Genomic DNA, 14,559 nt, shown 5'->3' on the forward strand with positions numbered 1-14,559 from the left:
TTCCGAAGATGAACGAAGGTCTTACGGGTTTGGAACGACATGAGGGTGAGTAATTATTATTACACCAGAGGTCAGTCATGAGAGATTGATTCCCAGTGTTGGGAAGGTTACTTTGGAAATGTAATAGGTTACAGATTGCAAGTTACCCTATTTAAAATGTAATAGTAGTGTAACTTTTTTAATTACTTTATTAAAGTATTTTTTTAAAGATTACTTTTGATTACTTTTCTAAATTTCTAATGAATGTTTTCAATTGTTAATCATTTTCAAACATTTACACCATGCAGGGTTAACCTTACAGTAGTGCTCAACACTGATTACTGTCAGACTTTCAAAATCCTTCATCACTTGAATTAAGATGATAATACAGTTACATTTATTTTGTAATTAAATTACGTAACGCCGTTACATGTAACTTGTTACTCCCCAACACTGCTGATAACCACCATAATAAGTGGATGCACAGGGTCACTCACACAAATAATTTATCAGTAATATAAATTAGTATGTTTAATACAACCATTTGTTAACCTTATTGTAAAGAGTTACGGTTTACATTATTGCAATATTGTTTTTTGTTTTGTTTTGTTTTTTTCTACAAATAATTATTTTTTTTCCCCAAATGAGTTTTTGGCACAGCTGAGAGAAAAAAAAACTACCACAGATGGTGTGGTAACTTACAAATGAACAGGTTCTTATGGTAGCATTTTTATTTAATTTTTTTCTGTTGAATTAACAAACATTTTTAAAGCGTGCCTTGTACCTGATTTACGCATCAGAAAATTAGTAAAGTTAAGACCTAAATGCAAATTAACATAATTTTTTTTTTTTCAATTAAAGTAGTGTGTATTGTTTGTTTTGTAAGTCTGAGCAGATCTTTCACATAAAAGGCTGCGAGAGACCTAACAGACACTAATCTGAATACTAAAAACATTCCAGTCATCAATAACCTGATTTTGTATTGTTTTAATGCCTCATTCTTCTTTAGATGTGAAATTGCAAATAGCATACAAAATGAGCACACTGTAATAAGATTACAGTATGAGATTACAATATTCAAAACTATGTAGCATTGAAAACAGTTATGAAAGCCTGACACATGGACTCAATATAACCATGTTTCTCTCATAAAAAATGTGGCTCGTCAATAGCTATAGATTATACTGCAGAAATGTAGCCGTGTTGAAAGGCAATCAAGAAAAAAGTATTCTTTATTTAACAAAGATTCTTTAGAAAGAAGTCGCTCATTTGAGTTGAAAGCTCCGTCTGGCCCATTTCACCCCGGCATCGCTGTTCATTACAGACCGAGCAATACAGAGCTGCTCTGGGTAATTGTACATCAACTGCTCAAGTGTTCTCTCAGTAAACTGGGAATAGATTGACACTGATGATTTCACTTTGTACTGACTACAGACTCAAAACAGTTTAGCTGAAATAATGTTGTCGTTCCATTTTTCGCTATCACCTATCAAAATACTGATAACAGATCTTCAGTAGAATAGGTAGTTTTTGTTCAGTAGTCTTACGGAGTCTGCAGACCGATGGTTGTATCCAGTGTTGAAATGTAACTCGAGTTATTTTTTTAACACTTAATGGATGGTCACAACTAACAATTTACACAACATGGCACTCAAAATAGAGACTTATTCCATGGAAAACTGAAAGTTAGTTGAAAAATTCCATCGGTTTCCAATTAAATGTCTTTCCATACCTCTTTTAATGTGATGTTACTGCATTGCTTTTGTGACAAACTATGGTATGCTCAAAGCTTTAGGTCATTTTTAAGTTTTAATAACATTTAAATTGATGTTAAACTTTTAAATTCCTAGTTTCGTTTGATTGTCTGCTTATATGGTTGTCAGCATTCCTGTTTTCCATATTTGCTGGCTAACAGCAGCATACCATCTGATTAAAAGTGTGGGAAAGAAATCAAAAGCTGTCATGATTTATCAAATGAACAGGTATGAGTCATAAAGAATTTCCCTCAGTTAGTGTCAGATTTTGACTGTAACTTTCAGTTGCGAAAAAAGATAGGTATCCAACATTGCAAACCATCCAAAAAAAAAGGAAAAAGGTGGCATTCTTTCAGATTCTTCCGGACACTGAGCCAGAAAACACAGACCCCCTGTGTGGCCCTCATCTGACATTCTGAGCTAATTCGATGAGTATTATGCACACACCACTGAGGGATTTGCTCTTAAAACTTGTGTAATATTTACCTTTCAGTGCAGCATGTCTTTTTTATTATTATTATTCTTTATGAATAACTGTCTGTCTGTCTTTCTGTCTATGTCTGTCTGTCTGTATATCTATCTATCCTTTATTCATTTGCTCATTCATTCATTCACATATTTATTCACATATGCTTTTATGTATACTTATGTATTTATATTTATTTGCTTATTTATTTACATATATATTTATTTGCTCATTTGTTTGTGTAATTAATTATTTCTTTGCATGTTTGCATATTTATTTGCTTAATTTATTATGAAAGGACATTGTTACTTGGTTATCTAATAGTTATGCTGGATTTAAAGAAAATCCAGAATCATTTCTTTTTTTATTATTATTATTCTTTATGAATAACTGTCTGTCTGTCTTTCTGTCTATGTCTGTCTGTCTGTATATCTATCTATCCTTTATTCATTTGCTCATTCATTCATTCACATATTTATTCACATATGCTTTTATGTATACTTATGTATTTATATTTATTTGCTTATTTGTTTACATATATATTTATTTGCTCATTTGTTTGTGTAATTAATTATTTCTTTGCATGTTTGCATATTTATTTGCTTAATTTATTATGAAAGGACATTGTTACTTGGTTATCTAATAGTTATGCTGGATTTAAAGAAAATCCAGAAGAAATGCATGTCCAGTAGGTGGAAGTATACAATCCAGGTGTACAGGATATAAGTACACGGTCCATCCATTAATTTCTAATAAAAGTCCTTGTATTATTAATTCTGTGTGATAAATATTAGCATTTTCTGTTTTGACTTGCAGAAGTTTTGTTTCAGCCAGGAACTTTGATTTCAGTGCATTAATAATATTAAGCGCTCTTTCATTTCTCTGCAGAGCCAAGCCATGCGAATAGTGCGGACTGTGGGTCAGGCTTTTGAGGTCTGTCATAAACTTAGCCTGCAGCACACCCAGCAGAACGCAGATGGCCAGGAAGATGGTGACGCTGACAAGACATGCACAGATTCGGGAGTACCAGGTACTGTAATGAACTCTTTTCTTCCCACTTCTTTGTCAGTGTAGTCATCTTTCACGCCAGGTTTTTATTCTTCGAACTCCCTGTAATTGATTGTCTGTTTGTGCCTCTTGAACTTGGTGTGATGGGATTACAGATGAGTGATGTTGCTGCTGATCTCTGACACACTTTGATTTAGCAAAGGGAAAATCCATGCGGTTGTTCGAGGTATTTTTGTGCAATCCAGCACAGTGAGTTAGAAGAAGTCTTTGTGAGCCGGAGCTTTGATAGGCAGCATGGTACAGCACCTATATATGATTGCTTGTGTCTGAGGGGCAGATCTCATGGTGCATGGGCCATGGGTTCAGGCTGATCATCCTCCCACAGCTCCCTCCAGACAGGTTTTCTTTTCAAATGCAAATTAGCTCTCATTCACCCACGCACTGCATCTTATCCACACAGGATTCCCCTGCACCAACACGCTGCAGTGTCAAATGGATGGGACTCACTGTCTAACAGCTCCACTGCAGTCCCAGTGTTAGGACAGGGAGACCTTAATAACCCCTTTCCACAGGAGGAACAGCAAACCGTTCTCAGAACTGACACTTCACAACCAAACATCCGCGTAACTGCTTAAATTACTTCAAAACCTGCCGACAAATAAGTATAGTGCATCACAGCCTATGTTTATGAAGTTTTAAAAACATATTTTAACATCCTATGTAAGTTGCTTGAGCATATTTATGCCAGCAAGAGGAGTTTTTGATATAGCTGTCTTAAGTTTAAAAAAAAATCTAATTTATAGTAAACGCATGATTTTTATCGATTTTGATTTTATTGTAGATGTGCGAGAGAAAAATAAAGTGGTTGGAGTTTTAAACATATTTTAGCGTCTTTGTGCCAATAATTAACACATTTTTGTTGCTTCAAATTTGTTAATAATTTTTTTAAATATATAATTAAATTCACATAAATATTGATATTAGTTAATATTTTATATTAGACAAATGGGGAAAATAAAATGTCTAGGCCACTGTGCAATATGCTGTGAATAGGAATGGGGTTTTGTTTTGTTGTTTTGTTTTGTTTTCCATCTGGCCAGATACAGAGTTTTATTTTTATTTTTTTCTGCTCCACAATTGCCTTTTAGCATGTGGAAATGTCAGTGAAGATCTGTGGAGGACTGTGTACGTGTAGTTGAGTGTGGAGTAAATGCCTCTGGCCTCAGTACGATTTTCTTTTTTTAACTCGTGTTATGGTCAGTAACACAATACACAGTTTATGATATGAGTTAAACTGTCACCCTAAAATAGCTATAATCCCTCCAAATTGTATTTTAATTTAATGACAATGAATTGATTTATTTGTTTATATATAGCAATTTACTACGGTGTGACATTGAAAAATAAAAATATATAATTTAGTCCCTCAATTAATGTAATTAATATAAAAAATCCAACGCATGATAAGTAATTACAATACAAGAATGTTGTTCAAAATAGTTTTACATGTAGTATAGCATGTCGCACCACAGGACACGGCAGTCACTGCTTGCCATGTCATGTCAACTTGTCAACTAACCATTTCCAGAAATACAGACCCGCTGTACAGACCGAGTGAAGGTGTGGTCATAACATGTGGCCCCATATCAGTAACACCACCGTCCCAAAGGGGATCCACAGTTTACACAGACAACATCAGTGTTTGGCCAGAATAAATCTATTTTTGTACATAACTGTGTTAATAATGGCAAAACATTTTTTTTTAAATCTCACTTACTGCAAAACAGACCCTTTAAAACTCTATAGTTTCCATGTTTCAACAACAAAGCAATGCATAGCATAAACCTATAAAAAGGCTCATGCTTAAAAAGCTTGCAATGGCATATTTTTTTCAGTGAATTTTTCCTTTAATCCCTATATCATGCTTTCCATCTCTGTAATAAATGTTTATCTAGATGAATTGTTTCTCTCTAAAGGGCGGGAGCTCACAGGGGCCGAAAAGCCGGCTGCAGATGAGACCGACATAGATGCAGAGGAGATTCCCCTCCCCGACAGCACAATGGACGAGTTCAGTCGCGGAGTCACTGACCTGGATGTGGCTAAGAAAGAAGAAGATATCACCAAAGACAAAAAGGTATCTGGCTGCAGCTTGCTTTGCTCACTTAATTATTCAATCCATATCATTAATTAACCACAATCTTCTATAATGTCGAGCTCTCGAAGTGGTTTGCTAAATCGCTGTATATCAGCTTTTACGCACATACTTTGCACTGTATCTTCCAATTAACTTGAGTAATCGAGGGAAGGTTATTCAGCGCACAATTATTGTTTTGCAGATTAGGTTTGTTTTACACTCACGCCTGTGGGTCCAGATGTAGCTATAAACCCATTAGCATAATCTTGTAGTGTGAAAGCCGCTGTGCTGCAAAGGATTATGTAATGATACTGTGACCCTGACTGGATGAGACATTCTTCAAGAGAATCATTATGGTAATGACAGTTTAGTGTTGAGGAGAGGAAAGTAACAAACAAGGTACTGGAGTATTGGTTGCATTGCATCAGATTCGTCTCTATAGATAAGTTTCACCATCTGGACCATCCAAATGACAAGCATTCTGATAGAGTTGGACTGAAGATTTGAGTCAGCCTAAAAATAGCATTATGAGTATTCATTGTGTTGAATGCAGGCTTTCTGTTGTCCATATAGCTTGTTTGTTCTACCTCGCTGATGCCTGTTTATCTTTCCGCTCAGGAATAATTTTGTGGGTTTGTTGCATCAGTGTCTGGGGGCGATGAGGCTGGAATCATGTCAGAGGCTGATAAGACACTCCTCTCCTCAGGAAATTATAATGTCAGAAATGTTTGGGTTGTCTCAGATGATTGTTCCATGATTTATAAGCCAGTCAGAAACTTTTACTCTGTGCCAGAGAAAGCTCCCATACCAGCCTCGGAGGTACTGTCCTTATTTCATGTGGTTTCAAAGTTTTTGACCCAAATGAAAATTTTGCAATCCAGGTGTGGTGATAGTCTAATGGATAAAGGGAAAGTGTGGTTAACAAAAGTGTGGCTCCTAGATAAACCTAATGCCTCATTGTTTCCTTGAGCATGAGCTGCTACTCAAATATTAAAACAAATAAGTACCATAATTATTTTTAAGACTATATTCCAGAGACTCAAATCTTTTCTTTGGTTTGGGCTTCATAGTATTTGAGAAATTCATACCTGTCTTGGTTCCATATAAAGAGACTTTGGCTAAATTTTGCTTTATTTATTTTAGGGATGAACAATATGTGTGTATTTTTATTTTTTTTTGTAGTTAATTGTTTATTTAGGTTGATAGTTTTTTTTTTTTTACATTATCAATTGATATTGGATATATATTATCTGTAGATATCGGATATTTAATTGTTTTTGGTCATTTCTTCTGTTTTTACATTACTTTAACCTTTACTATCATGTAACACTGTCTTAATTTTTTTTAGATATAAACTAATAATTCAATAACACTGTTAAATTCAATCTTTAGCAAATCTCAAAATGTATGTTAATTTTTCATACTTTTATTTTTCATACGATTTATTGTATTTTTCAGTGTTTTTTTTTTTTGTTTGTTTTTTTTAGGCAAAATAGTAATAATGTAGAATTGATTATAATATAGATTTAATATAATGACTGTTTATCGTTTACTTTTAATATGTAAAAGGTTTATTTTCCAGAATTTTACAACTATTTCAAACTAGTTTAAAATTACTGGAGTCACAGACAAATTTTAATCACAAGTTTGGGTGATATGTGAAATGATACCCATTGATATTTGACATTTTCCATTGACATCTGTTACTACTACCATGGTTACAGGCATTATTCGAGTCACTGGTTTTGGCTGCTTGATCATACAGGCAGTATTTTATCCACCTCTGACTGCTGTTGTGTGAATGAGACAGCTTAAGATCACCAGTAAATACAGTTGTTAGTTCCAAACGCCAAAGGTGTGAATGTAATCGAAGAGCTTGTTTGATCTTAAAGAATAATTCTTGTCTCTGCTTTTTAAAGAAATGTCATTTTTATAACTGAATCATATGTGTGTACATTTGCCACTTTTGGCAGGCAATTTAAATTTAGCATTTCAGTGAATGTCTTCATGAATAAAGCCTCTGAGAGTGTGCTGTCATACTCCTACATAAGCAGATCATTTTAGATTCTTGTACACTGCAGAACAGGGATACTCGTGCCATCCTCAAGGACTTGTGGAGCGGAAATGGACTGATTGTGTAGGAGTTCATGCTGTTTTTAGGGCTGGTACAAGTGTCAGAGCTGTTCAGCAAGCCTGTAGTCAGTTGTGCTTGTGAAGCAGAGAGCTTCTGCCTGTCGCTCTGTCGACTCATGTGCCTGTTGAGTCTCCCGATATGAACATGAGCTTATACTGGAGTAACTATGTATTTTTACTTTTTTTCTTTCTTTTTTTTTTTTGCTGCATCAAATAATTAATATTCAGAGCTTAATACTTTATATAGTATATCCATTAAATATGGGATGGTTGGCTTTACATCAATTTAAAATAACATTTCCAAGTGGGAATTCTAGTGTATGCTTGCTTGTTTAATATGCAAAGTAGAACAAGTTACCATGTTCATTGTGTTTCCTATCCTGCAGGCAGTTAATTAGAGCAGCAAATCTCTGTTTCACCCCACCATATTGTTTGTAGGAAATTGGCAGATGCTTTCTAATAAAATGAGAAGTTTGGAGTTTCTGTAACTGTTTGAATGGGGTTTCTCTCTGAGCTTTGATAATGAATGGGCCAGGGACTCTTGGTGTGCACAAGTGGTTGCATCCCATTTTGTTAGAGACCACAGCGTGCTTTGGAGGATTTCTGCACAAAACGGTCACTGAATAACTAATGAAGGCAATGAACTTTACCCAATGTCAGACCTCAGTACCACAGTCTGGAAACTCTGTGGCAGCCTACTGCTGTGGGAATTTCACAGCAGAGGCTGAAATATGGAGAAATGAGGCTACTGTGTAGCTCTGATCTTATCAGACTATCTCTGCCAGGCAAACAGCCAGGCTTCTACCAGGAATTAGTTCCCTTTACTTACAGGGCACATATATCTCCTGGATGCAGGTAGAATAACTCAACCAGACCAGCCAGACCCCCGAGGAGCTGGACATCACAGACTGAAAGTGTGAAGACCGTGTGTAAATATAGCCCTGTTTCTTCATTTTGGAGAAGCAGTGTCCATCCAGATTAGACTTTTAATGTGAAAAGTGTTTGGAGATGGGATTTTGGCGAATAGTGGTATGGAGGCTCGCTGTCAAGAGCCCTCAGGCCTGAAATGCTAGATGGTATCCGAAAGTCAAAATGTGTTTCAAAGCAATGTCAGTTTCTCTGGATAATTCATGATGAGCTGAGTTCAGCCCGTGTACCCATGTAGCTTTTTTATATATGTTCTAGATGGGACTATAGAGATTAATGCTAAGGTCGTGGGTTCAATTCCCAGGTAACAGATATATTGTCAAAATGTTTATTTTAAATGCACTCAGAGTTGCTTTGGATAATAAATACATGCATATAGATTTTATATATTTATTTCTAGTGTTTGTATATATTATTCCACAGCTACAGTCTTCCTCTCCCATCACATTTAATTCAGACAGCAAGCTCACAGCTCTTAGACATAATTTATTTTCCTGTGATGATGTAGATTGTGGATTTGCCTTACCGCTGTATTATACTGTGTTCCGTCCGCATTAATTCCATCTGTTAATTAGCAACCTTTTCCGTTGTTTTCCCTCTAAACACATTCATTTCAGTGCAGCTGAGAGGAAACATAAAAGAGCAGACTCTGAAATGAAGAAGCTTTCTGCGTCAAGAGCCTTTCCAGCCAGTTTAGTTTTATCACCTTGATGTTTGCCTGTATGATCTCTTGAGAGATTAGCTCATACCCTTTTAAGTGTTTAAACGAATCTTAAAATAATATGCATTGGTCTGTAAATTTGTGCAGTTTGTTTGTTTGTTTGAAAAACTTGTATTCTGTCATGCCAATGTATTATAGTGTCACGATTGAAACAGAAATGCTGTAAGGTGCTTTTTCTCCAGCGATCTTTAACAAAGAATGAAATAGAAAAGAAGAGATTGAGAGATAGAAAGAAAATAAACACTTTTTTTATTGTTGACTTGGTAATCATACAGAAAACAGCCTTTGCACTTTCTGCACCAAGGCTAATAACTGTAGGGAACCAACCAGATATTGAATCGTCCCTGCTAGGTAACAACAGATGCCTAAAAATAGCAAACTACAAATGAATTTCAACTGATTAACTCGACCATTCTCAGATGTGTAGTCTGAATGCTGATAAAGCTTTGGCATTTCACTCTCAATGATCTTTCAGACATTATAACAAAGCCCTTTTGTCTTTATAATTCATTCAGTAATAAATTTAGATCACAATTCGAAAGGATGCACGATTATTCAATGCATGATTAGTTCTTTCACTTCTATCCATATGCTAATGTGTTACAGTGACATTTAACATTAGTTTGAATGCGTGGAAGACAATAAAAGCTAACAGCTTTATGGTGGCACCTAATCATCTTTAGTGTAAGCTATTTAACAGATTGAACCTCTTTTGATTCTCCTTCAGACTGTGTCTGACAACCATCCCAGCTCATGATATTTAATGCCATTCTGTATTTTTCAAGGTGCTGAATGAACCGCCACAGTGGAAAAAGGATCCTTTATAAACTTGCGGTGAGATTGTTTGATGTTTCAGGTCATTGTATCATACTCTTTAAATCCTGACATATCAATGGAGCAAATCCATGTGGACTGTGTTTTAATAGACACACTAGTTTTGTCTGATCTTTTTGAAGCTGTATTATTGTCTAGGGTGTCGGTACCCTCAGGCAACTTTTAGTGTTTCAACTATAACAATGCACACTGTTTTCTCTTGTGACATCTCAGACATTATTGTCTTGAGTCTGTCATGTTAGTGAGAAAGGTAACAGTGCTCACTTACATACTCAGTGTCCTTTCTATTAAGATCCTTCACCATTGTATTCCAGTCCCCAATGTCATGTTCCTGTCCTCAGGGCTACTCAACTTTGAAAAGCTTAAGAGCCACGAAGCGTCAAGATCCCTTTAGATAAAAGAACTGCTGTCTTGGTTTTTCTTATTAATGAGGCAGGTAGACTACATGTGGAATGTAGTCTACTGTTGGGTTATATCACGGTAAGGGTGTTTATCACATTTGAAGCACTTCTGCGAAAAAAGTCTTCAGAGTAGGCTATAGTTTGTAGTATTTAGTAGTTGTAGTTGAGTAGCTCTGACTCGGGTAGTTAAGTATTTATGCTTTCATTTCACTTAACTACCCTTTGCGTTTAATTCCACAAGAGCTGTCCAAACCACTCTACATGTTATATATTTGTTATTTTGTAACCCTCCAATTTTTACCCTGCTGCTTATAGCTGGGTTTAGAAGAAAAAAAAATCTCTTTGTGGCTGGTCCCAGTGAATGACAGAGAAAGGTGGTACAATCTAGAGGTCTGCATTCCCACGGCTCTCGACCCGACCGGATTTTTTGTGCCGTGGGATTAATTCCCGAATAAAACGCGGTAGCAGGCGGTAACTCTGGTGTAATTTGAATGGGAGCGGGCGGTCTAACAATATCCCATTCCCGACGTCCATTTAGAACAGCATATCTGCGCTTTATTCTTATTGACCACCGGTACAGCTTGTGCTCAGGACTGTTATGCACGCGCTGCAGGCATGCTTTAAACGTCACGCGTTTTATTTGCGGGGTCCGTGTGCAGCATGTGCATAACGATGCTCAGAGCAGGCTGTACCTGTGCATTTTTATATTTTTTTCTGTTCTTTAAGTTCTTAACTGCTGTTTGAAACTTTGTATTGCTAGCACTTGTTGTGTTATTGCCTCGTATTCCTCATTTGTAAGCTGCTTTGGAAGAAAGTATCGGCTAAACAAATGTTCTGAGTTTTAAATCTTTTGTTTTATTTTAATTTCAAGCTATTTATTTATTTGTTATTAAAGGGTGAGCCACCCTTTTATCAAACAAAAATAATAAATTATTCTTAAACTATTTAATTTTATTACTTTTATTTTAATTTCAAACTATTTATTTGTTTAATCAAAATTCAGAGGTAGCCAGTATGTGCCACCTAATTTTTATTTTATTTTTTAATATATATAAAATGAAAATGTTTTTGCATTTACTATGAAAGTAGTAACTTTTGCAATCTAATGTTAACAAACATTTTTACATTTCATAATGTGCTACTCAATGCCATCACTAAAAAGCTTCTTGTCTGAGAAACCCAGAAGCAAGATTTTGTTAAATTTGTGTAACACTGTAATAACTCCCTCTATACATCTCCAACACTGTCAAGGAAGTCTGAGAAAAAAATAAATAAAGTCAATAAACAGGAGGCAGCAATCTGCCTAGCAGAAAGCCCTGAGCAGAAAAGCAATAAGGGCATTTGTGTGGCCACTAGCGAATCTCACTCAGCCCAGCTGTGAGCTGAACATTGCTCTTTTACCCTCGTTTACCCTCAAGGGCTCAGTGCTCTCACTAGGGTACAACCGACACTTCACATATTCAGAAAGCCCGACATATTGCACAGGTTCAGGAGACGCAATGTGTCTAGTCTACAGACATGAGTTATAGCATTTTGCTCCCAAGCTTGTTGTATTTCACATGCTGCTGATTAGGGCTGCATGATAAATCGCATGCGATATTTAACGCGCATCTTGTCAGAAAGCCGGTTCTGTAATCAGCGGTAAATCTGATTGTGTTTCAATGTGTGTCGTTCTGTGTCTGACTGGAATATCAAACAGTGTTTTAAAAAAAAAAACTCCTTATTTACATTCAGGTCTTTACATTTGTTTCTTGTTTAATAAATACGCAGAGCTGTTAGACTCATGGATTGTTTCACCAATTATCAAAAAGACCAGCATAGTAATCATGTGCTAGAGAAAGGCTTACGTTGTAATACTTATATTATTATATGCATATATTATTTTTCATGCAAGATGTACAGACTTTCTCAGGCAGAGGTGGATTAGTTTGTTGTTAGATGTAATCCACTTTTAAATGCATTGCTTTCAAGTACAGAACATCCATCCTGGACTATCAGAGACCTCAGCACATTTTCATCTTAGCTTTACGTGCCAGATAAGAAGTTTTTTGATGTTTAGAAGGATACATGTAGGAATCAACATTTTTTTTCCAAGACGTTTCTGCTCAGGATGACAGTCAGCTTATCTGCTTAGTAAAGTCGATATACACTTTGAGACTCTGCAAACTTTCCAGTGATGTCTTTTGACTAGTATGTGTCTTAATCTCAGCCTCAGATGTACTGCTCACAGTGCGTTCACTGACTGTCTGATGCGTATTGTATTGTAGCTGTTCCAATTTGATTGGCTCACTTCCTCACAATTTCATGCCTTGAAACAACTTTTGAATAAGAAGTGCATTTGATAAAGTTGGGCAGATTAGTGCCAACAAATCTTCAGATCCTGAGAGATTGGTTGGAGACACTTAAATAGATGTCAGTGAGCAAAACTCTATACACTACCATTTAGAAGTTTTATTTCAAATGAATACTTGAGCAAGGATGCATTAAATTTATCAGAGGTGACAGTTACAAAGGATTTCTATTGCAAATAAATGTTCTTTTAAACTTTGTCCATCAAAGAAAAAAGGTATCATAACTTCCAAAAAAATATTAAGCAGTACAACTGTTTTCAATATTGATAATAAGAAATGTTTCTTCACCAAATCAGCATATTAGAGTGATTTCTGAAGGATCATGTGACACTAAAGTCTGGAGTAATGACTGCTGAAAATTCAACTTTGCCATCACAGGAATAAATTATATATTAAAATAGAAAACAGTTATTTTAAATTGTAATCATGTTTCACAATATTACTGCTTTTAATGTATTTTTGATCAAGTACATTCACCCTTGGTTGAGCATAAGAGACTTCTTTCAAAAAACAAAAACAAAACAAACAAACAAAAAAAGTCTTACCAACCCCAAACTTGAACAGTAGTGTATCTGTGGGGGAAAAAATCTGTACTTTTTATATGTGGATGGACAGAAATGTCTAGGTTGGAAGTTTGCTTGTGCAGAAGAAGCTGTAAAGTGGAAAAGACTTTATGCTGGTTGTCAAAAGTCTGGCAATGCAACACAAAGTCTGTATGACACATAAATCTCATAGAATCTAAACATGATTTTCTTACAGTTAGTTATACCTAAACTCTATATGAACTTTCTTTAATAACAGCTGAAAAACATTTAGCAGCTACTAAAAAATTGATTAACTTTGGCATAAACAAGAACATTTGAGCAAAATCTTTTCCAAAATTGTTATTCTCCAGCTTGAGGTCTGAAAAATTCTGAACTGAAGACAGCTGTTGTAGAAAATCCAAGACATCTGCTGTGACATTTCAGAAAATGTGGAGATGTGGGCTGTAGCACCTATATTATTATAAGGTTATTTAATAACCGTCCTCCACCAGTGGCCTTATTCCACAGACATGCTGTAATCCAATGAAATATAATGAGGTCATTTGTACTATAATAGCAGTGTATGCCATATATTGCTGTATTATTTGTTCACTTATGGATACTGCTTCTTAGTCTCTTAATTTATTTCCATTTTTTTCTCTCTATATGAATTTGAGGTTTCATTCCACCCCCATTTTGATGTTATACTTTGAAATTAGACATGAGCACAACTGATGGACAATTGTATTGCATTGAAAGTCTTCATATGGAATCTTCTCGGCAACATCCACCCCTAACCACCACATGAGAACTGCCAACTACAGAAACAAGGGAACATGTGCAGCGATTTTACCACTTCACAAAGCATCCTGTGTGAAACGACCTTCAGGCAGTGGTGGACGAAGTACACAAATCAAGTACTTGAGTAAAAGTACAGATCCGTATAATAAAATATTACAAATTTGTATGTACTTAAGTAAAAAGTACTAATAGATGAATGTTTATTTTGCAGTTGTATATAGGCTACTTTTATCATTTAATTTTATATTAGCATATATTTTTTATAATCCTACTGCTCAAAATACCTGGGATTTTACCAAAATAATATATAATAAGGAAAATATAATTAGATTTTCATAATGATTTTTTTCTTCTCAAACCTTGTTTGTGGTGTAAAAAAAACACCCCTGGCCAAATGCCCCCAGAGGGCATCACTTCCCACTTTGATAATTACTGTAGTTACCATGTTCTGAACATCACATCCTTTCTTTTTCCCTTAGATGTAATCTATCTAGGTGGTTGAATAAAAATATTTGGACTTTATTTT

The 14,559-nt window shown here is 35.4% G+C and overlaps 1 protein-coding gene across 1 annotated transcript in view; it reads left to right on the forward strand.

Moving 5' to 3' along the window:
- nos1apa (nitric oxide synthase 1 (neuronal) adaptor protein a) overlaps positions 1-14,559 on the forward strand; it is a 135,972-nt gene that overhangs the window by 100,397 nt on the left and 21,016 nt on the right. The window contains exons 6-7 of the mRNA XM_016543782.1: positions 3,088-3,229; positions 5,184-5,341. Of these exons, the coding sequence (XP_016399268.1) occupies positions 3,088-3,229; positions 5,184-5,341 (300 nt within the window). The remainder of the gene's footprint in view (positions 1-3,087; positions 3,230-5,183; positions 5,342-14,559) is intronic.

Source organism: Sinocyclocheilus rhinocerous, unplaced genomic scaffold (genome assembly GCF_001515625.1).
Source record: "Sinocyclocheilus rhinocerous isolate Xijiao unplaced genomic scaffold, SAMN03320098_v1.1 scaffold1150, whole genome shotgun sequence".
NCBI lineage: Eukaryota > Metazoa > Chordata > Actinopteri > Cypriniformes > Cyprinidae > Sinocyclocheilus > Sinocyclocheilus rhinocerous.